We start from the raw sequence: 27,301 nt of genomic DNA on the forward strand, positions 1-27,301 counted from the left end.
TGGCAAAGGGATCACCAGGCTCGCACATCAGATGGTCGGGCTGGCGAGGTTGGTACAAGATGCGGGCTACGACAACTGGGAAGTGCTGCGAGAGAACACGGGCGAGAACCTCCTGGTGCACAGCAGCTTCTTGGTCTCGAGTCATTGCCCGAGCCACTCCTTGGGATCGGTGGCGGAGCGAATCATCGCTGAGCTCGCGGACGAGGACTCGGACGTTGGTCCCAGTACCACGGCATTGACGGGGAGGGAGCAGACGGCAGAATTGGTGCAGTTAGCAGCAACGGCACCGGCAGACGCAGGTACAAGCAGCCTCATGGGCCAGGAGCGGCGCCGCGAAGACGGAGATCGCGGGCGCGGATCAGGGCGAGCGGCGTTGGGAACCGGTGAGCGCCGTGCAGGTGAAACGGCGGGCGGGAGTGCAGACGCCCATGGTTCAGGGTACCGGAGGCCGTTAGCGGTAGGCTATGGAACAGCTCCTGGTCAGCGGCCTGGAATAGCTGCAGCCGAAGCAGGGCAGACTAGGGCAGGACCGGCGGCAGCAAGCACTCGATGTAGTGGGTCTAACTTGACTCACTACTTTAGCTTACACGTTGCGCAACGTGTATGAGGAAGCGTAAGTACTTAGTAATTACTTGAGTTAATTATATTTGAATACACAAATATAATTTAAATCAGATAAGACTCCAAGTAGCTAGTTTAAGGTAAAATGAGAACTGTATTGTTTGTAAATTGATCTTCCTCTAAAATCTGCTAAAAACTGTTTATCATCTATGAAAGGGTTGGCAGCGGCTGGCTGTCAGAGCCCCGCTAATATGCATGTCTCTGATTGGTAGAAAGATGCTGCTTTCTACCAATAGGATCTTTTGGGTGTGTGTGGACCACTCACTGTGGTGGTCCACTTCAATGTATCCATCGGTGTGTCTTACACCAATGTGAGGAAGTATCCAAAACGTTTAACAGATAACCTATCTGTTAAATTCACAAGTGGCTTGCAGCCACTTGTACGTGTAACCCCGTTACACCATCCCCCCCTTAAGGTTAGACGCGCGGGGTCTCCGCACGTCAATCTTTGGAATTGACCATTCGTCAATTCTCCGCGTTTGGAGAAGAAATCCGCGCTCATTCAACGATGAGCGCGCCTCAGAAGAAGTCCGCAAAGTCGATGGGGAGTCATTACTCCATCGATGACTACTTCGAGCGCCAGAAGGCGAAGTATGTGCGACGTCGTCGACTTCGACGACGACGATGAAGACATGGAGGTCGAGAAGGACTCATCCTCAAAGCGCAAAGACTCAGTGTCGAGGGAATCGCTCGACCCCAATACTAAGAACATTCGCCCGCGTGAAGGGGACGAATCGGACGCTTCGAGTTCGAAGCGTTCGCGAACTGAGAGTGATACCCCACTCGCTTCCGCTGGGGCTCTCAGTTCTCCGCGCGCTGCAACTGCAGCGCGTGATTCAACAGCTCAAGGCTCTCCGCGCCGCCTGCAGCGCGCGATCCATGGATGCCGTCCGCGTCCGAGATCGCGGACCGGTTTGGGAACTCGGTACCTCCGAATGAGGTGCCGCTGTACGTATGCAGCGCCATCAAAGATGACGCTGTGGCTGCCGAGCTGCACTTTGATGCGGAAACGCATCAAAGGCACGATTACTACATCGGACTCTTTCATGAGCTCCGATGGTTTCAAAGCAAGAAGACCTCTTCTCGCAGCAAAGTGCCCGAATGGCAGGCACTTTGTCAAGCTGGAACGCCTTTGTTGAGAACTTCAACAAGAGGCCGAGTGCTTACCGTGATCGGATTAAGCAGCGTGATCGCTTCGAGACGTACTCGAAGCGTGGAAAGCTGGAGCAACTTCATGTTGCTGCTGAGGAGGCAAATGTGCCGTGCGCTGTGCCCGAGGGCTTTCAGTGCACGAAGTGCTTTCCAGGCGCGGTCCGCTTGAGCGACCGCGACCTGAACGGGTACACGTCGTTCCGTGTGCCCGAGAGTCTCAAGAGCTCCGTGCTAAGTTCTTAGCACGTGAGGGTTCGGGCGCTGGCGATGATCGCAGCGCTCGCTCTACTTCCGCTGTGCCAGCGCGTACTGCTCTTCGTACGCCCTCACCATTTCCGGAACGTCCTCCAGCAAGACGTTCCGCGGCTCCCATGTATCTCGATGGGGAGGAAATCCTCTCCATGAATACGAAAACGAGCCCCTTGAGGGTTCGTTTTCGGGATACTGTGGTCAACAATCCGCTCAACAATCCAGCGGGTTGAGCCGCGGGCGTCACGGATCGGCGGTGGCGGGGGTGGGAACACGCCCCGGGTATGATCAGCCCCGGGCTGATCAGTATGCGCCTCTCCACGACCGGGTGACCACCGTGGAGCGTCTGCAGGGCGTTGAATTCGCCGCCCTGAAGCAGGAGCTGGCGAACCAGAAGGCCCAAATCGCGGCGGTCTCGCAGACCGCCTCGAATATCGAGGTTGAGTTGGGGACCCAAATGAAGGGGTTGCTCCAGCGCGTCCGCGCGATGGAGGAGAGGTTGCTCGTCGCCGAGGCCAAGTCCTCCGCTTCTGCCTCGGCTCCTGCCGAGGCTTCGGGTCAGCCGAGCTAGATGGCTCGTGCTGCCGGTATGGCTTCAGCCGTCCGACGTAAAAGGTCGGATGGAGGCGCATGCTAGACGGTATGTCTAGCGTGTATGCGTTGCCGTGCCGTGCCAACACAGTGAACGGCCCGATGAAGCGCGGAGCAAGCTTGCTTGCTCCGAAATCCGAAACTGCATGTCTAGGCAGGTTTTGTGTAGCTAACAAAACTAATGAACCAACTTTAAATTCATTTGTGTTGCCTCTGCCCGCATTGTCTGCGTTCAGCTTCTGTTGATCAACAGAAGCTGCTATTGTGTCTTGGACAAACCGAATCACGGCTTGTCTTTTGGTGATGAAACTGATTGCATCCGAGCTGAAGTCATTCAGGTCGCTCTCCGCTAGAGGCCCGGCCTCTGCGTGGTTTCTTGCGGTGTCTGCGCCCTGCGCAGACCCGTGGTCGTTGGCCATGTTGTTAGGGGTGTCTGCGCCCTGCGCAGACTCATGTGGTTTGTCCATTGTTGCAGCTGACACTGTGCAAGTGTCAGCGGTTTCTGCGGCTGCTGTATTGCAGTCGTAGATCCTCCCCACTTAAAGTGGGAGCCATCACCCGAGTAAACTCGGGAGGCGTGGATGCCGCATGGCATTCACGTAGAACGGTGTATGCCCGGTCGAGGCATGCACTGAGTTATTGATGGCAAACTCTGCCATCGATAAACACTCGCTCCAGTATTGGAACGAGTGAGCGTAGCTATTTAACATATCGACGAGCACGCGATTCACGCGCTCGGTTTGACTGTCCGTCTGCGGATGATCCGCAGTCGACATGGAAAGTTGGCTCCCAAGAAGTGTAAACACTTCTTGCCACAGATGCGCTGTGAAGCGTGGGTCTCGTCCGACACGATGTCGGACGGCATGCCATGGTGTTTGAACACCATGTCGACGAGCAGACGGGCTGTCTGCTTCGCGGTCACCTCTGTTGGCACCGCAGCAAGATGTACCATCTTGCTGAAACGGTCTACAAAGACCACAACACCGGTGTTCCCTCCGCTGTCCGGGGAAGACCAAAGATGAAGTCCAAAGACATGGACTTCAACACTGACGGAGTCGGTAGTGATTGCAGTGGAGCCTGCGCGAATGGCGCAGGCTTTACGCGTTGGCATACCTCACAAGCACGGATGTACTTGCGCACCCACTTATACTGGTGGTGCCAGTAGAAGTCGCGCGTGAGGAGGACGTTTTTCTTCTCACGTCCGAGATTTCCCGCAGTCGGGGCATCATGATACTCGTACATGATCCTGAGTCGCAGGTCATGGTCATTTGGCACGACAACGCGATCCGCGTTGTCGTCGACTGTATTGTAAAGCAGTAGTCCGTCGTGCACACGAGAGCGGTGTGTACGCGCTCGAAGGTGTTTGGGCAGCTTCTGACGGGCCTTGTCAGAAGGCGCTGTGCCATCGACCAGTAAGACCTTCGCGTACGCGTCGTGCGCGTACGTGGCCTTCACATCATCCAACAGAGACGATGTGGGTTTGCTCGATCGCATGGCGTCAATGGCATTGACGTCAACAGCTTCTGCATAGTCTGGCCGACGTGATAACGCGTCGGCCACCACGTTCAATCTTCCGGGTTTGTATTCGACCCGGAAGTTATACTCCGCAAAGAATGAGAGCCATCTCGCCATTCTTTGTGAAATGTGGCGACTTCACTGCGGTGCGCAGTGATGCATGGTCGGTGTAGACCACAAATGGTCTACTCCCAAGCAAGTACACTCGGAACTTTGCGAGTGCATACTTCATGGCAAGGAGTTCCTTGTCATGCACCGGATAGTTGCGCTCAGCTGGCTTCAGCTGACGCGATTGGTAGACGACACGATCACGGCCCTCGTGATCGTGCTGCTAACGCGCATCCGATCGCGAAATCGGATGCGTCACACACTACGTGAATGGGCGATCTTGGTCAGCCACTGCCAAGATCGGCGCCTCAGTCAAGCCCCGCTTGACTGTATCGAATGCCTTTGGCAATCGGGTGTTCAATTCCCACACAGCTTCCTTCTTAAGAAGCTGTGACAGCGGGCGGATCTTGCCCGCATAGTCCTCCACGTACTTGCACAAGTACGTGGCCAAGGAACTGCCTCAGTTCCTTGACACTTGAAGGCGTTGGCCATTCATTAATCACTCTGACCTTTTCTGGGTCAGGGCGAACACCATTCTTCCCTACGAGACACCCGAGGACGGGTATCTCGCTCGCCCCGAAGATACACTTCTTCAGGTTCGCGTAGAGCTTATGCTTTCGCATAAGCTCGCGAGCTTCCGGAGATGCACCCTGTGCATCTCTACGTCGGTCTTTCCGTCCACAGCCCGGCTGTGGATGAATACATCATCGAAGTAGCTCGGTGCGAAGTCGCGCACCGAGCGCAACAAGTGCGTCACGCACCTGTTGAAAGTCGCAGGGGCATTCTTAAGCCCCTGCGGCATTACTAGCCACTCCACTTGGCGTGCTCACTGCCGTGAGAGGGATGTCGCTCTCACGCATTAGGATCTGATAGAATCCATCTCGCAAGTCGAGAGCACTGTAAACGGTGCTCCCGGCCATCGAATCGATGATAACATCTTTTCGTGGTATCGGCGTCTGCGCCGGTACCGTCGCATCGTTCAGCTTGTTGTAAGCATGAACGATGCGCCATCCGCCCTGTGGCTTTTCGACACAGAACGTCGGAGCACTGTGCGGGGACTTTGATTCCCGCACTTGTCTGCTTTACGACGACTTTCAAAGAAGTCGTCGATCGCTTTCACTTTGCTCTCGCGGCAGTGGCCACTGCCGCGTGACACAGTACTTCGTGCCCGGCACGAGATCAATCTCGTGCTGAATGCCCTTATCCTGCGGAAGCTCCGCAGGAATGTCTTCCGGGAGTACGTCTTTGTACTCCCTCAACAATTCGTAATAGGGACTCGACTTCAGCGAGTCCCAACCTTGTTCCTCGAAGCGCTCTCGCTTCGTCTTCGCACTGAGAGTGTCTTCACTCTCAGTGGTACTTCCCATGAAGAGCTGCCTCAGCTCTTCGCTCTCGCTCGCCGTTCTTTCGCTGTCCGAAAGAACGCAGACTTGTTCGATGCGTCCATCGTGCAAGTCGCGCGTGAAGCGCTTCCAGCTCATGGCTGGGAGCGAAGTCAACTCCGACGCCGTCGTCGGAGGACTAGCGAGTTCCGTGTCACGATACTGGAATCCAGTATCGGTGCGCGTCAAGACGCTTAGCGTCTTGACATTCGGCGTCACCGCCGCAGTCTGCCCAGCAGACTGTTTCTTGTTGCGTCTCGGTCCCGGACCGAGACTTGCGCAGCGTTTTCCGCTTGCGCCGTCTTCTTGTTGTGCGGAGCCCGGCTCCGCACAGTTGTTCTTCTGCTCCAGGCCCGGCCGTGGACAGTCGTTCGCCGGCGGACCCTGTCCGCGGGCGCGCGGTATCAAGCCCGGCTTGACCGCATTTTCCTTCGTGCAGCCCGGCTGCACGGTAATGTGTCCTTCGCCGGCAGACCCTGTCTGCGGGCGCGCGATATCAAGCCCGGCTTGATCGCATGAGCGCTTCGTCGTGCAGCCCGGCTGCACGATAGCATGTAATTGCGTCAGTGCGGTACGTTTGCAACCGTCCGCACTGTTTGCAGCGTCAACTCCCGGAGTTGACACGCCTTCGTCACCTCGACGCCATTCATTGGCGGAGCCCCTCATGACCGAGGGTGCGTCGACTCCCGGAGTCGATGCGTCGTTGTCGACATGACCTCTTCGGGTCAGGGACTGTCCCTTACACGCTTGAACGTGGGTGTTGGTTCCCGGAACCAACACATCTTTTTCTTCCGACGTCGGCAGCATTGCCGACGTGGGTCTCACTTGTGCGCGCCCTCGCGCACTTCCTGGCACTCCGGGACAGCAGCATGAAGCGCTGTCTCGACTGGTGAGCCGCGCGCACCTGCTGGTGCGCGCGCTGCGGTAACAGGGCCATCGCTCTCTGTTCCGCTATCGCGTCCGAAGCGCACGAGCGTGCGCTTCTTCCAGTCTATCACCGGATCATGCCGTGCAAGCCACGGCATGCCCATTACCACGTCGAACTTATCGTCCAGGTCCAGGACGATAAAGTGTTCGACAAACACTCGTTGTTTGTACGAGAAGCGCACGTTCACGACGCGCTTCTCGGTCTTCACGATGGCACCTGTTGCCAGTCGTACCTCCAGAAGACTTCGAGGTGTATCTACCTCCTCGAAGTCAAGTCTCGACAGGCTTCGTAGTCGAACAAAGTTGTTCGACGCGCCTGAGTCTACCAAAGCTCGAAGAGAGTCACTCGCTCTCTTCGAGTAAACATTCAAGATGACTAGGTTCGGCCTGTCATCTTGTTTCTTGCAGTGAGATCTGGTCTCACTGGGGCTGCAGTCCTTAGTGTCGCGTGCCCGATGTCGGCACGCGCGACTGCATTACCAGTAGGGCGCCCCGCGCCTACTGGATGTTCGCGTTTTTTGTTGGTCCGCGGCGATGCCTAGCATCGCCACGACGGCCACCTCCAGGGGGCATGGGAGCTGTGCACTCCCGTGCAAAGTGACCGATCCTTCCGCAGCATCGCGTTGCTCCTTCATGATGAACCCCAGAGCAACACCATGTTGCTCCGTCGGCGATAGCGTACGCAGCATTGTAGCTATCGCCGCTTCTCCAATGACTGTTGACAGTCGTTGGAGGGCCTCCCACTCTGGGTCAGACAGGTGGGGGCAGTCAGCGCGTGCAACATGCGTTGCAGGCGTGTTGGAGCTCTCCATGGGCACCTCCGTGCTCATGTGGTTCTCGGCTCCGCGTTCGTACACCGCGTACGAACGTCAAGCAGTCGGTCGTTGGACGGACTACAAAGTGTTACCAGGTGTAGTGGGTCTAACTTGACTCACTACTTTAGCTTACACGTTGCGCAACGTGTATGAGGAAGCGTAAGTACTTAGTAATTACTTAGGTTAATTATATTTGAGTACACAAATATAAGTTAACTTTAGACAAGACTCCAAGTAGCTAGTTTAAGGTAAAATGAGAACTGTATTGTTTGTAAATTGATCTTCCTCTAAAATCTGCTAAAAACTGTTTATCATCTATGAAAGGGTTGGCAGCGGCTGGCTGTCAGAGCCCCGCTAATATGCATGTCTCTGATTGGTAGAAAGATGCTGCTTTCTACCAATAGGATCTTTTGGGTGTGTGTGGACCACTCGCTGTGGTGGTCCACTTCAATGTATCCATCGGTGTGTCTTACACCAATGTGAGGAAGTATCCAAAACGTTTAACAGATAACCTATCTGTTAAATTCACAAGTGGCTTGCAGCCACTTGTACGTGTAACCCCGTTACACTCGACGTCAAACGACACAACGCGGACGACTGCGGAAGCGGAAGGTGGCGGTAGAAGATGCAAGGCGCGACGACGAAAAACGAGCAAGAGAACGACGTCGAGATCCAGACGCTGAACGGGAAGCTCGAGCGACACGGCGGCAAGCTCATCGTGACGAGTCGACGACGGCAACAGCCGAGGAAATAGGTACAGACGGTGTTGGTGGGGTTCGTTGCAGTGCAGATGACCTCCACGCTGGAGAGGGAGCGATTCGAGACGGTGGTGGCGGCCTGGGGGTCCGCGACGTTAGGCAAGACACCAGCGGCAGCAAGGGAAGACACGGGCGAATGCCAAAAACGCGTGATTCACCAGCGGAAAGCGGAACGGGGGCGGCAGCGACTGGGGCCGTGGCTGAGATGCTTCGAGGACGGGGCAGGCCGATGCGGCCAGAGCCAATGCCCGCCCTCCTACAGGTGCAAACAGCAGGCCATATCGTCGAGCAAGCACGACTGCGATCACGAAATCGTGCGGGTCGTTATGAAGTGGAGCACGAAGCCGAGTTCGGCAGCGCACTGGGCGGACCTACGGAGCGGCGGTGGTTATCACATGCAGCGTTTGAAGCATTGGCCGACGCAGGCAAGATCGCGGACGATCTTGTCGGCGGGGATGGCGTGTAGGCAGGGGTCGCGTCATTTGGGTGACGGCGTCCAACGTGAGCAGTCTGAGTCGACACTAGCGGTGATCGACTTGACGATCGAGTAACATGGCGAGCGTCGGCACGGACGGTGACCACATGAGTGGCAAGGGCGGCGAACGGTGACAGGAGCGAGCCAGCCGGCTCGAGCTACCGCAAGGAGGTCCAGGTTGAAGCACGGCGACGGCAGAAGATCGCGAGGAGAGGTGAACGGCAGACGGCGACGGAGAGCGAGTATCGACGAAGGCGAGGTAACATCGACGGCCGCAGCGAGCGGCTAGCAAGCGACGAGAGCGGGGATGAGACCCCGGGGGGAGAGGCCCAGATCGTAGGAGTAGGAAGGCGCCGTAGGTAGGAGCGGGTAGGTCGACGGGGGGTAGTTTAAGTGGGGGCACCGAGCTGCGGCTGCAGCTCGACCCTCAGTTGCGATTTGGTTACAGGCTTGTAACTAGTCTCAGCTAATACAGAATTGCGCCGCAAGAGCACGGGTTCCAGCGTCTGGTACTGCGACCGCGGGGAAGGTCGGCTGGCGCACGGAGTAACAGTGAGGTAGGCGATAGTGGCGGGCAGCGCACAAGGGGCGTATGTTAGTCGAATATGATGGCGGGACCGTGGGGAGAGACCACGGGGGCACGAGGAACGCTTGGAGATGAGGAGCACCTTGGCCGAGTGGGAAGAGCCCCGAGCGAGCCGCAATGGCGCGTGGTGACGGACCTCTTCCTCCCATGTGCATGTTGTATATCCGGACTGGACCTGCTGGGGGCAGCCTGTGGATACCGGAGCCCAGGTGCCGAAAACGCTCCCTCCTTGCCGTCTCTATCTCGAGGGCGTATGGTCGATGGGCCAGCAGCTGTCTGGTTGACTACTACGGCTCGAGCTTGCTGGCAGTCGGCCCCTACTCGCTGACCTAGGTGTTGACGGTCAACTCGGCTGTGAGAACGGAATGGGCACGGTGGACGTGCAATGGGAACGGGAGTGCGGTTGGAGAAAGCTACAAAGTAAATTGTGTTAAGTCAACCGACTTTGCTAACACTTTTTCCCTGTCGGCTAGTTAATACCATCCTGTAGCACAGGTTTCACAGGCGTGGCCCGACGTTCACGTGCTAGCGCTAGAAGCAGCAAAGTCTACGGTTTGACCGCCGTCGCGAGTTGGGCTCACCCAAACGACCGAGAGACACTGCGCCGCGAGCGATGCCGCCAACATCGTACATGACGCTGCCTGGGTGACAGGAGCAAGCAATCTACATTTTGGGAAAGCGACAGTAGAACGTTTGTCAATCATGGTATGGTAGTCGCCCCGCTCAGACCCCGCACATACACGCTAGCCATCCGAGGACGACCGTTGCTCAACGAACAGCATAAATTGCAGTGTGGATTTTCAAAAAGTTTCGGTGGGGCCGGCGGATGAAGCTATTCGCTCCGATTCCAGTCGAGAAGCCGGCAGAGTGATCGCATCAAACAAACATGAGCGTGAAAATCCTGCCTGGGATGGCTGTAAGCGGTGTCCGTTGCGCCCGTGGATGAACGTCACTCCACAATATTTTGTGCAGGTCTAAAGCCTAGCGCTTTACAAGTCACACCCACCACAGCCTCCAGCGCTGTCCCCACCCTCTCCTGCCGTCAGGAATACCCCACAGCGAACCAGCTCAATCCAACCGAGCCCAGCCCAGGTCATGACGAGCGGCACTTGGACCGAAGACGAGCACGACCGCTTCCTGCTCGCTATCAAGGAATACCCTCGCGGTCCCTGGTCGGTCATCGCACAGACTATCGGCACTCGGTCAGTCCGGCAGGTGCAGACCCACGCGCAAAAGTACTACGAGCAGATCATGCGTCGCGTGCGGGGACTTCGCAAGGACCGCAAGTCGTGGACACGTGTCGAGCACCGCATCGACGACGACATCCTGGCGTTCTGCAACCACGTCAAGGCTCACGGTATCAATTCCGACGCCAGTCCTCCAGGAGTGATGCAGATGCCGGTCGACGGGGCTGTGGCGTCCACACTGCTGTCGGATGGCTGCACAGACACATCGTGCGTGACCCCAATTGATTTCGACTGTGGAGTCGCCGAGATGACTGGCAACGAGGGGTTCGATACAACCTGTCTCGAGCTCGACACCGAGCTGGATCAACCGCTCGATTTCGACAACATGCTGGGACTGCCTCCGTTGGAAGAGGCACTTGACTTCCTCATCTCCGTGATGGAGGAGTGAGGCCTAGATAGCGACGGCCAGATTATTGGGCCAGGAACCACCATTTTTGCTTCACGAAAACAATAGATGTAGTTTAGAAGAAGAAAAAAATCGGGTGGTGCCGCGGTGCAGGTCCAATGCGTGACCCACTGCAGCTGCAAGCTGTAGCGGGCCAACCAACCCCCTTGAGTTGCTGATCCCCGCATAGACGGTGGTGCTCCCTGCCGACGTTGGTCTGGATGGTACGCCGTGAACAACTTCGAGCTTGCTTGGTCGACCCGCTCATCGAGGTACTTTGATCGCGAGAGTGGTGACCACCTAACGTCGTGCACTACGATCGGCAATGTTGCTTTTAAAAGCGACGGAGCCTGCTGTCCCATTACCCGTTGAAAAAAAATCCAATATATCGCGTTCAAGTTGAAGTTGTTGCTCAGTTTTTGTCGAGGCTCTATAGGTGGGACCGACATACATGCTCTCGCCGCCGCACTCCGAAGCAGTCTAGCCTCATCGATAGGCGCGATGGCAGATCTACAGTGCGAAGCACCCGATGCCAGCCATGCTGCACTCAGCTAGTAGCCACCCAGCCGATCAGAGCTACCGACAGAGCTGCTGGGTGTGGACAGTGCCTCCATCTAACCTCGCCGCGAAAAAATCAGACGGGGGCTGGTCGCCATCGTGATCGCGGTCGCTGGATGCTCTTCACGCGTCTTTGATCAGTAGACGGACAATGCGCTTTGGCGCGATCACGTGACGAGAAGACACGCGCACCGAGCCGAGTGTGGAGCGCGCCAAGTTTTCCTCAGTGACGGATTCCCCACCGAAGGCTCGCCAGCATGGCTACCTGAATTCTCTTCGCTCGAAGTTACTCGTACACATCGGGCAAGCGCATTCGTAGATATCCACGCCACCGCTCGATGGTCGATGGTTGATGGACCGTTGACCACTTCAACTTTGGGGTACACGGGTTACGTCGTTGGTTACACACCGGTTACCCAGTTCTCCCGAAACGCGGAAATGCTCATGCACGGCGCGCTCAGGTAAGCCTCCCCGCACAGCTTCTCCGGAGCGTACCTCGGCCGCCACTGCGCGCCCTCCATCCATCCCACCGTGCTCACATGCGCCTGTGTCTGCTCTTCCCGGCCATGCTGGAACCTCCTCCAACCGCCCCCGACAACGCGCACAACTGCAGCGCGTACCTCCGCGACTCGGCCGGCTCGCTGTCGGACCCGCTGCACGGCCACAGCTTCCTGTGCGTGCAGCTGCGGCTGCTGCCGACGGTGGACCGCAGCCTGCTCTTCTTCCGGGACTGTTTACTTTGCCGCGAGCGGCTGCTGGCCATCGGGCGGCCGCAGAACGCGCGGCGACGCCGACTGGCGGGCGCTGCGGCCGCCCAAGCCGCGCCCCGGGCGGCGAGCCCCGGCGTCTGCCAGTGCCTGAGCTGCGGCAGGTTCGCGCACCGCGAGTGCGTGAGCTTCTCGCACGCGCACCGCCACTGCAGGGGCCACGAGAGCCTCATGCCCGCTTGCAGCCACGCCGCGCCGTCGGCGGACGCGCTGCTGCTGCTGCCGCCGCCGACGGAGCAGCTCCAGAGCAACAGTAGGGAGGACGGTAAGGGTCAGAGGAGAAGCAGCGGCGGCAGGGCGGAGAGCTTCACGCTGGCCACGCTGATCGAGGAGCTGAACAGCAGCAGCGTCAGTGCTGCAGGCGTGGGCTCGGTCGTGAGCGCTGCGGGCGCGCAGAAGCAGCAGCAGCTGCTGCAGCTGCAGACGGCGTCCAAGATCGCCAAGAAGCTGGCGCCCGTGCTGGCGGCTGGCGGCGTGGTGGGGGCCATCGCCATGGGACCGGCGGCGGGCGTGCTGGCGGGGCTGAACATGCTGGTGGCCACTGTGGGCGCGGAGACGGTCATGGCGGGCATTGGACTCACGGCGAGTGCAGCGGCCGCTGCGACGGTGACCCACCAGAGCAAGGTGAGGGCTGCGCAGCGGAAGAAGGAGAGGCTGAGGAGGGGTGAGTGGGCGATGGAGATATGCTGGAACTGCAAGAAAAACTTCGACGGAGCCCCCTCGGACGAGGCCTGCAAGAAGGACGCAGAGTTCCTTCGTCGCTTCCAGCTGCCAGACCCACGACATCGCCAACGACACCACTCGGAAAAGGATGGGGATGATAGAACAGCGACGTCTTCAACAAGCGGAGAAGCCCTGGGAACGCAGGAAACCATGCCGGACGACGCCGAAGTGTACCGCTTTTTGTTCGGCATCTTTTCTTCGCCCAGCGAGCTTCTCGGCCAGATGAATGTGCAGTTGTGCGAGGCATTCCGTAAGCGTTTTGCCGAGAGGCATCAGAAGCAGCAGATTCGGCGACCGAGCTTCACGGGGAAGTCTAGCACCGCCGAGATAGCTGCCGCTCGCGCGCTAGCCAAGGATACTCTTCAAGATACGAAGATGTACATTGCGCACGTTCTGGGTGCGACCTTGCAGTGCTTTCCGAGTTTGGCGAGCACACCGGAAGCGGTCAACAGCTGTACTCTTGCGGTGGAACGCATTATTTACGACGACATCCACGCCATGGTGTTCGGCGAGTTCCAGCGCGCGTTCAAGGATGCGGACAACGCGTTTGCTGACAACTTGGCCGACATCCGACGAGAGCAGAAATATCACTCCGCGGCACTATTGCATTCCCAGCCAGAAGGTGCTAACAGTAAGCAGGCTCGCCACCCCGTGCTAGCCGAAGACCTCCAGAAAGCGGAAGCACATCTCGTCACCATGATGCAGGAGACGTCTTCGCCGCTGCTGAAGTTGGTGTTGCTCTGTGATGGCTTCCGGAGTATTTGCTGCTTTGCGGAGAAGCTGCACCAGTCGGCCTCGAATGCGGACATGTTAATACCGATTTTGTGCGCGTTCCTGGTCGAGTGTCCAAGATTGTGTCGTCCCGGCTCGGACTTCGTAGCAGAGATCACGTACATCTCCTTCTTCACGAATGGGGGTGGCAAAGGCGTCGAGGGCTACGTGTTGACCACGTTCCAGGCCGCCGTCCAGGTTATCGCTGCTGTGGACTTGCCGAGCGGCCACGCGAAGGAGCTGGAGCTCTTCATCAATGACGACGAAAGTGAAGCCGCCGACGATACAGAAGACGATGGGGAGGACGAGTTCTTTGACGCAGTGTCCACAACGACGCCGGCGTCTCAGTTGCAGATCTGACCCTGATTCGGAAGCCAGCGATAACAGTAGACTGTAGATAGGTGCGTAGGCCGTAGAGGAATATCACGCTGTGACTACCATTGAGACCGGATGCAAGGTGATTGACTAGCAAGACGTATCCTCTGAAAAATTGGGCTAGTCGACCCTGTAGCGCCGCAAGATCTGCGTTGCCGGTGCCAGTCTTCGGTGGAGCGATGGTTGTTCGGAAATCTCGAATAGCGAAAGCGTTCATTAGTGGCGCAGAGCTGGGCGCGTCTTCACTTTCGAACGCCGAACTCAGCGCAAAAGTCCTCGTGGCGGGTGGTTAAACCGACGGACACGAGCTAGACACAGTGGATTGCACCACACGTGTAAGTTAGTCGAGTTGACCGCGGAGCAGACCAGGGGGTCCGCTCCGCATTGCTGTGAATTCATCTGCACCGCATGCCAAGCCGGAACGCACTGTGGGGGACCGAACGGTGTTGCGACCTCTAACGGCGATCTTGCCGAGTGGAAGACATTTGAGACCGCGCGATGCACGTTGCCGGACTAGAGGACACGTTAGGGCGGGGGGCTTGATAGCTAGTCTTCACTTTTGAATTTACCCGCGACGGTGCCCCTTGCTCAACACGTACCAGCACTACGTACATCACTACCCAACCATGATCACCGGTCTCTGGTCTCAGGAAGAGCACGCCAAGTTCCTGGTCGCCATCAAGCTGTACCCGCACGGCCCGTGGCGCAAGGTCGCGGCGCACGTGGGCACGCGCTCCATCCGCCAGGTGCAGACGCACGCCCAGAAGTATCACGAGAAGGTCGTTCGACGCATGCGCGGACTGCACAAAGGCCGCAGGTCTTCCAGTCGCAAGGAGCACCGCATTGACGACGACCTGCTCGCCGCCTGCAAGGTGGGCGAGGGCTTCGGTGTCGTCCTCCCCAACCGTATCGGCTCCCCGCCGCAGAACCACCCAGCAAGTCCAACACTGGGCCCCACGGAGCTCATGCTCCCGCTCCTGCTGGATTCGACGCCTGGCTCCACGAGCCCCGACCGTGTGGACTCGAACGGAGTCGCTGACTGTGAAGCTGACGCGGAAGTCGTGGCCGCGTCTTGCCAACTCCCAACTATCGACGAGTCCCTCGACTTCTTGATTGAACGCTTGTCCAAGGCCGGCACCAAGGCTGTCGATGTAGTGCTCTGAAGAAGACCGTATAGATGCATGTGTATGCTTCAAACACGCATTTACACTAGCCCATCACTTCCCCTGCGTCTGTTAAAGATCAAAGTAATTCTACCAGCTACAAGTGTGAATGATCACGTGTACTAAGTCATCGGTGATAAGGGTGAAGTGTCCTCGCCGGGGCGGGGTTTTCCTAGCGAACTATTTCGCGGTGCTGATATCCGTCGTCAGCGACGGAAGTGTATAACGAAGCGATCGAGTCGCGTCTCCATGACTTCAATCAGAAAGTCGATCGCCTCTTCGAACGGTGGGAGCTCCAAAGCACTTACGCCTTCAAAGCTGAGCGAAAGATCGGGTATGTCCATCTTCGGCGAACATCTCTCCAGCTCGTGCTTGATCCTGGCGCCGTCCATTGCGAACGCCGCGCACCGTCGTAAGGGGCTGTTGTGCGGACTGATGCATCTGCTCTTGGCGTTTTTGGTGCGTGGTCGGTTGGACTTGGGGGTCGACGGCGACTCGCTCTCAGTCTTGCTGCTTGTCCTCATGAGCTCGCAGAACTGGAGGATGTCGTCGTCAATGCGGTGTTCGACCAGGGGTCCGACAATACAGTATTCTATTGTACTGCAAGTGCATGCCGAGCGTAGTAATAACGGCAATACGAAGCACAACAATAATAATAACTGGGCCAATATCAGTATATTGTTGCCGCATGTTACTCGTCCTCAGGTAAACGTCATCTACTCGGTGGTGAGAAGAGAAGTCGCGTTCCACAAGTCGCGATTCACGCGCAGGAACGCCAACATTTCGAAGTTAGCGGGCAGCATGCAAGACCGCTGGGGTGTAAGAATAAACTTACACTGCGAAAAGAGTCGCTCAACCGTGTTCGAGGTCGGTGGCACGACCTTCGCCAGGTCATGGTAGGTGGCCGACGCAGCACCAGATGATCTCGCCTTCTTTCCTCCTCGGAGAATCTCATTGGCGTAGTCGCTCGACGACCTCTCCTTCCTCTTGCCGCTGCTGGCAGGAGGGTCAACCACGAATCGCTGCACCGATCGGGCTTCAGCCGCAGTTAACTTGACCTTGTTCTCGATCTTGACCAGGGCCGCCTCAAACACAGGAGAATGCACGATTTTGCGCTTGGGCGCAAGTGGCTTGCCATATCCGGATAGTCGTCCGCCACCTGGTCAAACAGCACGCGCACGTCCGCCATGCTAATGCTCTCGCCCTGCAGTCTCTTGCACACGCTATCCAGTTTCTTCACTTCCTCCAGAAGCTCGAGTAACTTTTGTGAGTCGCACCCGCGGAATAAACTCTTCAACAGCATCAACCTGTCGAATCGAATCCCGGATTTTTGTAGCGGCGCACCATCTCGAATGTCGACGACCACCGTGTCACATTCCGTTTGACAGGTTTGAGGTCAGTGTACTTCGCCAACTCCGCTGCGTTGTTGACGTGCCGAAGCTGCACCATGAGACTGTTGACGGCAGCAAGCTCGGACTCGTAGGCAGCCAGGTATCGGTTGACTGCGAGGTTGTAGCGGTGACTCGCGCACCGACCAAGGGCAACTCCATTAGCGTAGCGATTCGGCGGTTGGTGGCGCAATTATCACCAACCAGAAAAGCCACCATTGAGACGTTCTTGTTGTACAGAGACAGTACACGCTTGAACATGGCGATGTGGACTTCCGCGTCTTGGCTACCGTCCACCAAAGGTGACAGCGACAGCAGTCGCTCACGGCGCTTGCCGTTTACGAAGGTCACGCCGTAGATACCCACGTAGTGCACGGTGCCATGGGTCCACCCGTCCCACATGACACCGAAAATGTCGCCCAGCTCCTTTTCAATCACGTCACCGACGTTCGCCGAGCACGTTTGCATGTCCAACTTCAACGTCTTGGACGATACAGGCTTCCAGCTTGCCATGGACCTCGTGAGGGGTCGTCTACCTCCGAGATGGGTATGTTGCGCTCCACCACCCACTGTAGCCACTGGTAGCGATGCTGGGTCGCCTCAGAGACGAACCCAAAGCTCGAGAGGGGCGCATCCGTAGCCACCGATGCCTGGTAGGTCTCCTCGAAGTCAGGGTGCGTGGAGGTGAGGTGGGACAGCAGATTGCTGTACCCGGAGCCGACTTGCTGCTTGCGAGAGGTACCGCAAAGCTGGCAGCGATAGTCACCTGGCCCTTGTCCTCGTAGAAAAAGCGCAGATCTCACGGTTGGGGCCATCTTGTCGAATTGGAAAATGAGGGAAGCTTGTTAGACTGCTAGGCAAGCGGCAAGGCGTCTGTGGTGTCTTGGTTGTCTACCAGTCGTTCTAACGACTGGCCGAGATCAGTCGAGTCACAAAATCGCTCTAAACCGGTATTGTACTGGTATTATTGGTACAATATCACATTTTATTGACTTTGTGAAGACCCAATAATAAATAATTGTACCGCAACAATACAGTAATTACTGAACTGCTATTATTTTTTCCGAGCACTGTGTTCGACCCTCGTCCACGTCCTGCGGTCCTTGCGAAGCCCTCGAACTCGCCTCATGATCTTCTCGTAGTATTTTTGCGTGTGCGTCTGCACCTGGCGCACGGAGCGCGTGCCGACCGCTTGGGCGATGGAGAACCACGGGCCTCGCGGAAACTCTCGGATGGCTGCGAGGAACCGGTCGTGTTCATCCTCAGACCAAATTCCGCTCCTCGAGTTGTGACAAGGACACTGCCTGTGAATGGGTGTTGGCATGGCCAGACTGCAATAACCCTCGAGATCCAAGTGAGGGCTCAAGCGAGGGAATCGCAGAATGAGACGTGATGGCGAGACTTTCGGTGGGGGATCCTCGTGACGAGTATCGTGCGTTGACGCGTTACACACCTTGGCTCGGTGCGCGTGTCTTCTCGTCACGTGATCGCGCCAAAGCGCACTATCCGTCCACTGATCAGAGACGCGTGAAGAGCATCCAGCGACCGCGATCACGATGGCGACCAGCCCCCGTCTAATTTTTTCGCGGCGAAGTTACATGGAGGCACTGTCCGCACCCAGCAGCTCTGTCGGTAGCTCTGATCGGCTGGGTGGCTACTAGCTGAGTGCAGCATGGCTGGCATCGGATGCTTCGCACTGTAGATCCGCCATCGCGCCTATCGATGGGGCTAGACTGCTTCGGAGTGCGGCGGCGAGAGCATGTATGTCGGTCCCACCTATAGAGCCTCGACAAAAACTGAGCAACAACTTCAACTTGAACGCGATATATTGGATTTTCTTTCAACGGGCAATGGGACAGCAGGCTCCGTCGCTTTTAAAAGCAACATTGCCGATCGTAGTGCACGACGTTAGGTGGTCACCACTCTCGTGATCAAAGTACCTCGATAAGCGGGTCGACCAAGCGAGCTCGAAGTTGTTCACGGCGTACCATCCAGACCAACGTCGGCAGGGAGCACCACCGTCTATGCGGGGATCAGCAACTCAAGGGGGTTGGTTGGCTCGCTACAGCTTGCAGCTGCAGTGGGTCACGCATTGGACCTGCACCGCGGCACCACCCGATTTTTTTTCTTCTTCTAAACTACATCTATTGTTTTCGTGAAGCAAAAATGGTGGTTCCTGGCCCAATAATCTGGCCGTCGCTATCTAGGCCTCACTCCTCCATCACGGAGATGAGGAAGTCAAGTGCCTCTTCCAACGGAGGCAGTCCCAGCATGTTGTCGAAATCGAGCGGTTGATCCAGCTCGGTGTCGAGCTCGAGACAAGTTGTATCGAACCCCTCGTTGCCAGTCATCTCGGCGACTCGACAGTCGAAATCAATTGGGGTCACGCACGATGTGTCTGTGCAGCCATCCGACAGCAGTGTGGACGCCACAGCCCCGTCGACCGGCATCTGCATCACTCCTGGAGGACTGGCGTCGGAATTGATACCGTGAGCCTTGACGTGGTTGCAGAACGCCAGGATGTCGTCGTCGATGCGGTGCTCGACACGTGTCCACGACTTGCGGTCCTTGCGAAGTCCCCGCACGCGACGCATGATCTGCTCGTAGTACTTTTGCGCGTGGGTCTGCACCTGCCGGACTGACCGAGTGCCGATAGTCTGTGCGATGACCGACCAGGGACCGCGAGGGTATTCCTTGATAGCGAGCAGGAAGCGGTCGTGCTCGTCTTCGGTCCAAGTGCCGCTCGTCATGACAGGGCTGGGCTCGGTTGGATTGAGCTGGTTCGTTGTGGGGTATTCCTGACGGCAGGAGAGGGTGGGGACAGCGCTGGAGGCTGTGGTGGGTGTGACTTGTAAAGTGCTAGGCTTTAGACCTGCACAAAATATTGTGGAGTGACGTTCATCCACGGGCGCAACGGACACCGCTTACAGCCATCCCAGGCAGGATTTTCACGCTCATGTTTGTTTGATGCGATCACTCTGCCGGCTTCTCGACTGGAATCGGAGCGAATAGCTTCATCCGCCGGCCCCACCGAAACTTTTTGAAAATCCACACTGCAATTTATGCTGTTCGTCGAACAACGGTCGTCCTCGTATGGCGAGCGTGTATGTGCGGGGTCTGAGCGGGGCGACTACTGTACCACGATCGACTAACATGCTGCTGTCGCTTTCCCAAAATGTAGGTTGCTTGCTACAGGCAGCATCACGTAGTATCACAACCCGAGCTTGATGTACTCAGACTTGGCAACTTGTAACGGAGTTCGAAGCTCAGACTACAGAATCGGTGCGATGTTGTTGGAGAGTAAGTCTACAACGGTGACCGCGTTTGCGCATTTTGCAGAGTCAATTGGCGTGTGCTCAACGTGTACGACGCAACACCCAGCATCCACTTTTGCTAGAGTACTAGGTGACGCGCTTGGGCCTCAGCTTTCCGGCGAAGGTCTCGGGTAATGCTCTACACCCTGAGAAGTAGGATCAAGTCCAAAATGATAGTATTCGCCACAGCGTAGGAGACATGTTGCGCTGGCCCGGCAAAGGAATTTATGAGTTTTTGGTCAGTATTTTACGTTTAAAACAGGGAGTATACAGGACGACGCTAACCGCAACAAACATTGACCGTAACAGAAACGAGCGGTTACGATATGGTGGCTATCATCGACGTTTGTACAGCCGCTCCGAGCACAGTAGTAATTAAGTTGCGAGTATGGTGTTGGCTTGCTTGCTCCATCAATACTGTGCTTCTTGAGCGAGCATTTCACAATTTGGACAGCGATGGATGCAGCACAGTAAAATATCAAATGCAAAATGCGAAAAGAGTGGAAATTTCCGATGCCCAATGCTAACCTATATAAACACCTTCAACGTTGAGGATTGTATTTGCCACCGTTACCCTGCTAAGGCAACGAGTTAGATACCACCGCAACGATATGAACGCCTTGGTTTCCTTCCCTTCTTCTACAAACGCCATACTCGAAAATTTTGTTAAACATCCCAACTGAGTTTAAAAGAGAGAACAGTACCGAATACGATAGCTACAGTATTCATCATCGACGTGTTTGTCAATGAAATAAGCGCAAAACCGACCTTTAAAGATTTTTTTTTACAAGGAAACTCTACACCTCTCAAACACATTGGCTCGTGCATATGTGCGCGACAGAAATGGCATTAATATGAATTGTCTCGCACGAATCGATTGCCCTTCTTACCAAAGATTTCTTGTTGTTCAAAGTTTGAACGTCAAGAAATCTTTGGTAAGAGTGAAATCTTCATGTATGGGCTACCGTGCCGCGTATATTTTTTTATTAATTTGAAGTTCATTGTTGTCATTTAGCTAATACTTAATTAAGTATCGTATACTCACCTGGCGTGTAAATGTGTGTGAGGGACCCAACAATTCTTTAAAATAAAGTGGACAAGAAATTCTTCGTCACCACTGTCCTCGAGCATTTGGTTGCTGTGTATGCTGGTTCAACCGAATCCCAGCTACGAGCCTGTTCAAACGATGGCGAAAACATATTTCATTGTGTACCAAAACAAGAAACAAAAGTTTCTACCAACTTAACGATGGTGATCTCGTCAAGGCTTTTGCTGCTTGTGTTACGACCATGAAGGCTGCGTGGAGCTTAACCAGGACGAATGTATGACATCGCCAGTGACTTTGAGACGTGGTATTTTTTGCGGCGTACCTCACATAGGTTGTCTCACAACTATTGCATTGTGGCAAGGGCTGCAGAACATGTCGAGCCGTATGTTTGGCATGCTCCACGATTGCAAATTATCGGTAGCCTGTGACAGAGGCAGTTCCCAGCGCACCGGTAGAAGAGGACGCGGTGTACATCGCGCATTCGACATTTTTTTTTCGGTAGCAGCACGCCACACTCTTGCCATACATGAAGAAAGTCGAGATATTTATTGTTTTGATTCCAATCCTGTGCACATTGATTCTGTGATAACTATTGTGTCAGGGGTTTCGGCGTTCGGTCAACTATTGACAAACGCGTCACCAAAGGGACACCGGTTGTCCCGACAGAAAATCTTCGATTCGGTTTGCTCCAGCTACAAAGATATAAAAAAAATCGTGAACTGGTGCCGTCTCTTCTTCATCTGTACAACCTAAATGGAGTGTTACGATTGCTATCGGGCCTTTTACTCCCTCCACACTTGCAGCAATGCCTAACGCTCTATTGCACCTTCCTGTTGGCGTGATGACTACGCGACGACTACCTGCCGATTGTATCTGTAAATTACAGGCTGTCACAGCCTGGCTGTATCCTTAGAAGTCAACTTTGAAGTTCCAGGGGATACAAGGAAAGTGTCAGACTAATCTAATCTAATCGCACGTGGGATCGGAAACCAGCTTCAACCCTGATATTGATCGCACAACAAAAGTCACCTTACCGCGGCGGTGTTCTGGTGATTGCAAGGTGCCAAAGCAGACATGTGAGGCTATTCGTCCGCGGGGTCAACTCGAAAAGCGTTTACGAGTGTCTGCCAGCCGCTAGATAAATATCACATCTGATACTCTGGGATCTGCATGTACCATGGTAACATGGTCTACAATGTCCCGTGCAATCTCCACATACCGTCCAGAGCACGTCGCACCGCACGGACGTGAGATGGGTGAGTCATCTCGAACCAGGCACCCCAGCTCATGCGCGGAAATGGTAACACGCAAATGCTGAAAAGGTGTTTCTGCACCATTGCTCAGAAGATACCTACCTTCCTGTCGCTAGTGATTCACCATTTTCAAGTTCGCGTTCGTGACAACCGCGTTGGGTTCACCGCGCGCCAGTTGTCGCTCGCAGTGCCACGACGCTCGTTACAAGCGTGTGCCGGTCTTGCCTCACCTGCGTTCACCTCGCGCCGATGCACGTACGTGTATCAGCCGAAGGGGCTTCGTCCGGCGGACAAGAAAATCCAGCCGCTGCTCTTAATTTGACCTAGTGAGGGAGGGCTGCGGTCGAGTTCAGCCGAGCCGTTAAAGCGCGTTGCGGTGCGCGCTGGTGGCGCTGGTGGTGAGATTTGCTGCTCATCAATCAAGGAGGCCTTCTCTTCCGAGGATACCGACGGTCGGTCTGACCACCGTCGCGTTATCCTTGGGGCTAGCGCCGACACGAACGCGGCCCGGAGAAAATCCACCCGGCCGAGCTCAGCTCGGGACGGACACTCGTGGCATCGCCGCTGGGCGAGAGTTGTCCTGGGATCTCCGCCAAGCAGGACCTGCCGCGTCGGAGCTGTGGCTGTTGCGTGCGTCGTGCAGCCCACAAACGATGTGACGGAGGTCTCTGACTGACAGACAGCCAAAGCCGAAGTGGGGGCGGCGACATACACTGGCCCACATGGGTTGCTGGTCAAGAATGCGGGGAAGTAACGACGGCCCGCACCTGCCCGCACGCCGAGCAAAATTTGGGGTGCTACCCACGGGTAGCGCAACGGCGCAAAAGGAAACTAATGCTGCAAAGCAGGCTGCATGCCTTTTCACGGTGCGAAATGGCTTGATTTCCGCAATGTTCCGAACGCCGCAGCAGGGGGTTATGTGCTGCGATAGTGTTGAAGTGGCTCAGAAACACGAAGGCACTCTGCAGCTAGCGTCCATCTCACAGGAGCCGTTCGCGAGCGATGCCGCTCGTCACTGAACTAGAGTCCGGCGCGCTCGCTCGCCTGGATTTTCGTGCCCTAGTGCGCGCGGTGAGAATGCCCAAACTTCCGTTGGCCCAAAGATATACTGCCAAGTACTGTGCGTTGCCAGCCCTCACTCGGGCTTTCGATATTTTCGCTGTTTGAGGGAAAGTTACCGTCGATTTGCTCGGTCAAGTCACTTCAAGGCCGTCGTGATAGAGAGGGGCTCGCGTACGTTCACGCCTCGCGCGCGTTGCACGATGCGTCATTCCACAATTCGTTGGGAAGGCCTCAAAGCTGCCCGAGGTGGTGGCTTTACCCAGACACACCTCACTGCTAGAGTATCCATTCCGCCTAAGCCGGAATACCCATGAAGCACGGCATCTGGTCCGAGGACGAGCACGACCGCTTCCTGCTCGCCATCAAGGAGTACCCGCGCGGCCCCTGGGGCTCCATCGCCTCGGCGGTCGGCACGCGCTCCGTGCGCCAGGTGCAGACCCACACGCAAAAGTACTACGAGAAGATCATGAGGCGGGTTCGAGGGCTTCGCAAGGACCGCAAGACGTGGGCGCGCGTCGAGCACCGCATCGACGACGACATCCTCCAGTTCTGCGAGTTCATGAAGAGCATGGGCAGCAACAAGGTCATGGTCACGTCCCCCGGCGCGCTCAAGATCAACGCCGCCGTGTCCCCGCCGTCCAGCGCCAGCTCCAGCCCGTGCACCAGCCCCGTGCAGTTCCGCCTCAGCCTCGAGGAGCCGGAGGAGGAGCTCGACACATCAGAACAGCAGCCTCTGACCATTGACACAACAGCACCACAGCTGGACCTTCCGCCTCTGGGGGAGGCGCTGGACTTCCTGATAACTGTCATGATGGAGAAGTGACCCCGTCCGTAGCTCATCAGATCAGTGTCAGCAGTCATCCACGTCGTCTCGGATAGCATAGCCCCCTACAGCAACAACAACACCACACCACACTACCCCGTGCAATGTTCTCTATAAGATCGCGGTTAATAAGAAATCATACTACTGCCATCCTTCGAACCGGCGGAGCTCGAACCTTCCCTGCGCTGCTCAGTCCTGCTCACGTCACCTCCGTGTCTTCTGTCGCTGACGGTAATAATCTTTATTGGTCCACAGGGACGATGTTCTCCTCGTCTACCACCAGCGTGTAGCTGTAGAACTGCAGATACTGCGAGAAGAAGGCCCCCTCGAGCGTGATCAGCACCTTGAAGATGTGGTCGTTCCACGTGAACGTAAACTCGCTGCCAGAGTCCCACAATATGTCGGACACGCTGCGGTTCTGCAGCAGCGACTCGCCGTCGAAGAGGATGGAGCGGAAGCCGCCGCGCAGACCGTGCTGCAGCTCCACACAATGTCGCTCTTCTGACCCCTCCAACTCGAAAATCCACCACACTTGTTTCCACGGGAACGTGAACAGCAGCGCGCTGGCGGGGTGCTTGATCTCCTCCAACGTGCAGTTCCATACCGTGTTGCCGTCGTCCAAGCTCAGAGTGCCCTTCCGAGACAGCGGCACACCATCGCGACCTTGAGAACTCGAGGCCAAGATGTTGCGCGACTCGAACACCGACATCTGCAGAATCGTCTCCTCCGCCAGGATCGTGCGGCAGCTCTCGTCCGGGACCTTAAACCACGTGCGATTTGGGTATCCGATACTCACCCAGCTCGGCGGCATAGCGTAGAGGTTATACAGCTCCTCTGATATCCGCACGAGAGTTCGTGGTGGGCCGTCTTCATTTTCACTCGTAGACTGCATGCTGAAGATGCTGCGACTGGATTGCCGACTCGTAAAGCTGCCTGTTCGTGGTCTTGCCGCATCAAGCGCCACCCACCCTTTTTCTTTCGTGAGTCGTACATACGTTTCCTGTGTACGTGGTAATGTGTACTCCATTTCGGCCGAGAAAATTGTGTTCGCGAACAGGTAGCGCACAACTTCGCTCGTCCGCTCGGGTGAAAGAAGCACTTCCTTCTTTTCGCTAATTACTCGGAAGAAGAACTTACCATTCTTCTTCTCTGGGTCTTCATCCACAGCCTCCAGCACTTGATCGCCACTAGGTGTTTGATCAAACAGCCACCCGTTGCAGGCGCTATTTGTTGACGGGTGCGAAGCGCTGGCCACTTTAATGTACGTGATGCGGCTGCCTGGTGGTGTGTACTGAAGGCTGCTTTCGAACACGGTACCTGCCGTCATTGGAGCCACACCAGGCAGTCTTGGACACTCGAAGTCTGGCGCGGAGCGCAAATACACTGGAACTAGGACGCGATAGAACTTGGGTAAATCACGGGTGACAGCATAGCCCTGAACCTGTTCCAGCAGGAGCTTGAACGGCGAGTGCAGCTGTCGCTCACATATCCAACCCACGTCGTGTCGAAGTTTGACAAAGCCTATCTGAGGCACATCAGCCTCACCGGCGTCTGCCAAAACCGGAGGCACCGCAGGCACAAGCCTTTCGCTGCACTCAATCAGCGTGTCTTTCAGACGCTTACGCCTACCGGGCGGGCTAGAAGGGGCCGAAGCACTTGAAATTGGTGGCCTCTTTCCGCCAGCCGGTGTGGGTAGCACATCCACGTCCTCCAGAACACGATAAAACAGTCGCTCTACTTGCCGCACCTTGGGCTCTGCCATAGGCTCCAGCACCACCTGTCCGTCCATGGTTGTCTCGAAAATCCATCCGCCGTGACACGATGGCGGTGCTGACAGCGACGAGAATTGCTTGTCCTCACTTAACGACTCGCCGCCACTATCACCGCTGCCACCTTCCGCACTATTCTTGCGGGCCATAGATTTCGGGCTCGATGCGCTCCCTGCATGGCTCCGCGAGCAGCCACAGCGTGAATTTTTATCCTTGCACACTCGAACATAGGTGATTTTACTGCCCGGCGGCGTGAATCGCTGCGAGGCCTCGACAATCGAGTGCAGCTTGAAGCCCTTCCCGGAGCGCTGCGCCATAATATGGGGCGCCACGCGTATGCCAACCGGGATCTTCACCACGTAGAAGAAGTGTCCGTACTGGATGTCCGGCTCCGTGGCGAGCCTCTCCAGCACCTTGATGCCCGAGTTGAGCGTCTCGAAGAGCCAGCCGTCCTCGTACGCCAGCTTGACGAACGTCACGCCGCTCTGCGGGCAGCGGTAGGTCTCGTGGCACTCGATGATCTCCTCTGCGTTCTTGAACACATGTCTCGAGATCACGGGCGCCAGCAGGTCGGGCGCCTTGCGCAGCTCGATGGGCACGAGCACGCGGTAGTAGAACCTGCCCTTGGCGACGACCGCCCTCTCGCTCTCGGGCAGCGGCTCCAGGAAGAGCTTCTCCGCGGCCGCGCCGGCCTCCGCCGTCTTGCTCGGCTCCTTGGTGGACAGCATCATGAAGGCGTTCTCCACGTGCGCCAGGCGGATGAACCACGTGGGCGCGTTGGTCGCGCCGAACAGGCACTGCAGCCGCCCGCTGCTGGCCACCACCTCCTCGGGCATCTTCATCACGCTGAAGGCTGCAACCAATAAAACCCACGTCAGCGCAATAAAACCCACCTCTCTCTCTATCTATCAATCTGTCTGCGCGCACCGTTGCGCTCCTGCTGCAGCATCTGCTGGCGGCTGCGGGCCGAGGCCGTGCGGCCGCTGCCGGCCTTGGCCAGCTCCTGGATGCGCACCACCTTGTAGTCGCTCTCGGCCAGCGACGTGGCGCGGCGCCGCAAGTCGTCGGCCTCGTCGTCGTCGTCGCCGTCGCCCGCCAGCAGCCCGCCGAAGTCGATGGAGTAGAGCTTGGCCTCCTGCAGCACGCGGTAGAAGCGCGCCTCCTGCAGCACCGCGTTGCGCAGCGTGCGCGCGGCCGACACGGCGCGGCTGCGCGTCGCGGAGGAAGCCAGGCCGTCGCCCGGCGACTCCAGCGCCGCCAGCGCCGCCGCCACCTGCTGCTCGTCGCTCGTCTGCGGGATCAGGCGCGCGTAGAAGGCCGCGGAGGCCGGCGCCATGCCGCGCACCCGCGACTCCATGGGTGCTTCGGGGGGCTTGATGTGAACTGGAAGAAGGCGTTCGAAATGGTGTGTGTCACACAGCTTATTGGTGCTGGAGGCTTCCAGGTACACGTGAAAGAATGAGGAAATTGCACATC

The 27,301-nt window shown here is 56.7% G+C and overlaps 7 protein-coding genes across 8 annotated transcripts; 4 read left to right on the plus strand and 3 right to left on the minus strand.

The window, feature by feature from the left end:
* Nucleotides 1–10,274: 10,274 nt before the first annotated feature.
* IUM83_06132 (putative myb-like DNA-binding protein) lies at nucleotides 10,275–10,814 on the plus strand (the record flags this gene model as incomplete). Its single annotated transcript, XM_067930313.1, has 1 exon — nucleotides 10,275–10,814. The coding sequence occupies one exon, from the start codon at nucleotides 10,275–10,277 to the stop codon at nucleotides 10,812–10,814; it is 540 nt and encodes a 179-aa protein (XP_067782814.1).
* A 993-nt stretch (nucleotides 10,815–11,807) lies between these two features.
* IUM83_06133 (Vacuolar sorting protein 9) lies at nucleotides 11,808–13,990 on the plus strand (the record flags this gene model as incomplete). The annotated part of the gene is made up of 2 exons (XM_067930314.1): nucleotides 11,808–11,830; nucleotides 11,983–13,990. The coding sequence occupies 2 exons, from the start codon at nucleotides 11,808–11,810 to the stop codon at nucleotides 13,988–13,990; spliced, it is 2,031 nt and encodes a 676-aa protein (XP_067782841.1).
* Nucleotides 13,991–14,631: 641 nt separating this feature from the next.
* Nucleotides 14,632–15,168, plus strand: IUM83_06134 (Myb-like DNA-binding protein; the record flags this gene model as incomplete). Its single annotated transcript, XM_067930315.1, has 1 exon — nucleotides 14,632–15,168. One exon carries the CDS (start codon nucleotides 14,632–14,634, stop codon nucleotides 15,166–15,168), a length of 537 nt encoding a protein of 178 aa, XP_067782603.1.
* Nucleotides 15,169–15,884: 716 nt separating this feature from the next.
* IUM83_06135 lies at nucleotides 15,885–17,069 on the minus strand (the record flags this gene model as incomplete). 2 transcript variants are annotated; one of them, XM_067930316.1, is made up of 2 exons in its annotated part: nucleotides 15,885–16,327; nucleotides 16,700–17,069. In XM_067930316.1, 2 exons carry the CDS (start codon nucleotides 17,067–17,069, stop codon nucleotides 15,885–15,887), a joined length of 813 nt encoding a protein of 270 aa, XP_067782816.1. The 2 variants fall into 2 exon arrangements, with proteins under 2 accessions (XP_067782816.1, XP_067782815.1); XM_067930317.1 differs by lacking the exon at nucleotides 15,885–16,327 and having other exon boundaries at nucleotides 16,539–17,069.
* Nucleotides 17,070–18,766: 1,697 nt separating this feature from the next.
* On the minus strand, nucleotides 18,767–19,306 carry IUM83_06136 (putative myb-like DNA-binding protein; the record flags this gene model as incomplete). Its single annotated transcript, XM_067930318.1, has 1 exon — nucleotides 18,767–19,306. One exon carries the CDS (start codon nucleotides 19,304–19,306, stop codon nucleotides 18,767–18,769), a length of 540 nt encoding a protein of 179 aa, XP_067782817.1.
* A 4,237-nt stretch (nucleotides 19,307–23,543) lies between these two features.
* IUM83_06137 (putative myb-like DNA-binding protein) lies at nucleotides 23,544–24,056 on the plus strand (the record flags this gene model as incomplete). The annotated part of the gene is made up of 1 exon (XM_067930319.1): nucleotides 23,544–24,056. One exon carries the CDS (start codon nucleotides 23,544–23,546, stop codon nucleotides 24,054–24,056), a length of 513 nt encoding a protein of 170 aa, XP_067782668.1.
* A 241-nt stretch (nucleotides 24,057–24,297) lies between these two features.
* IUM83_06138 (uncharacterized protein) lies at nucleotides 24,298–27,182 on the minus strand (the record flags this gene model as incomplete). Its single annotated transcript, XM_067930320.1, has 2 exons — nucleotides 24,298–26,678; nucleotides 26,753–27,182. 2 exons carry the CDS (start codon nucleotides 27,180–27,182, stop codon nucleotides 24,298–24,300), a joined length of 2,811 nt encoding a protein of 936 aa, XP_067782600.1.
* Between the last annotated feature and the right edge of the window lie 119 nt (nucleotides 27,183–27,301).

The sequence above is a fragment of the Phytophthora cinnamomi genome (assembly GCF_018691715.1).
Source record: "Phytophthora cinnamomi strain GKB4 chromosome Unknown Contig104, whole genome shotgun sequence".
NCBI classification, from domain to species: Eukaryota; Oomycota; class Peronosporomycetes; order Peronosporales; family Peronosporaceae; genus Phytophthora; species Phytophthora cinnamomi.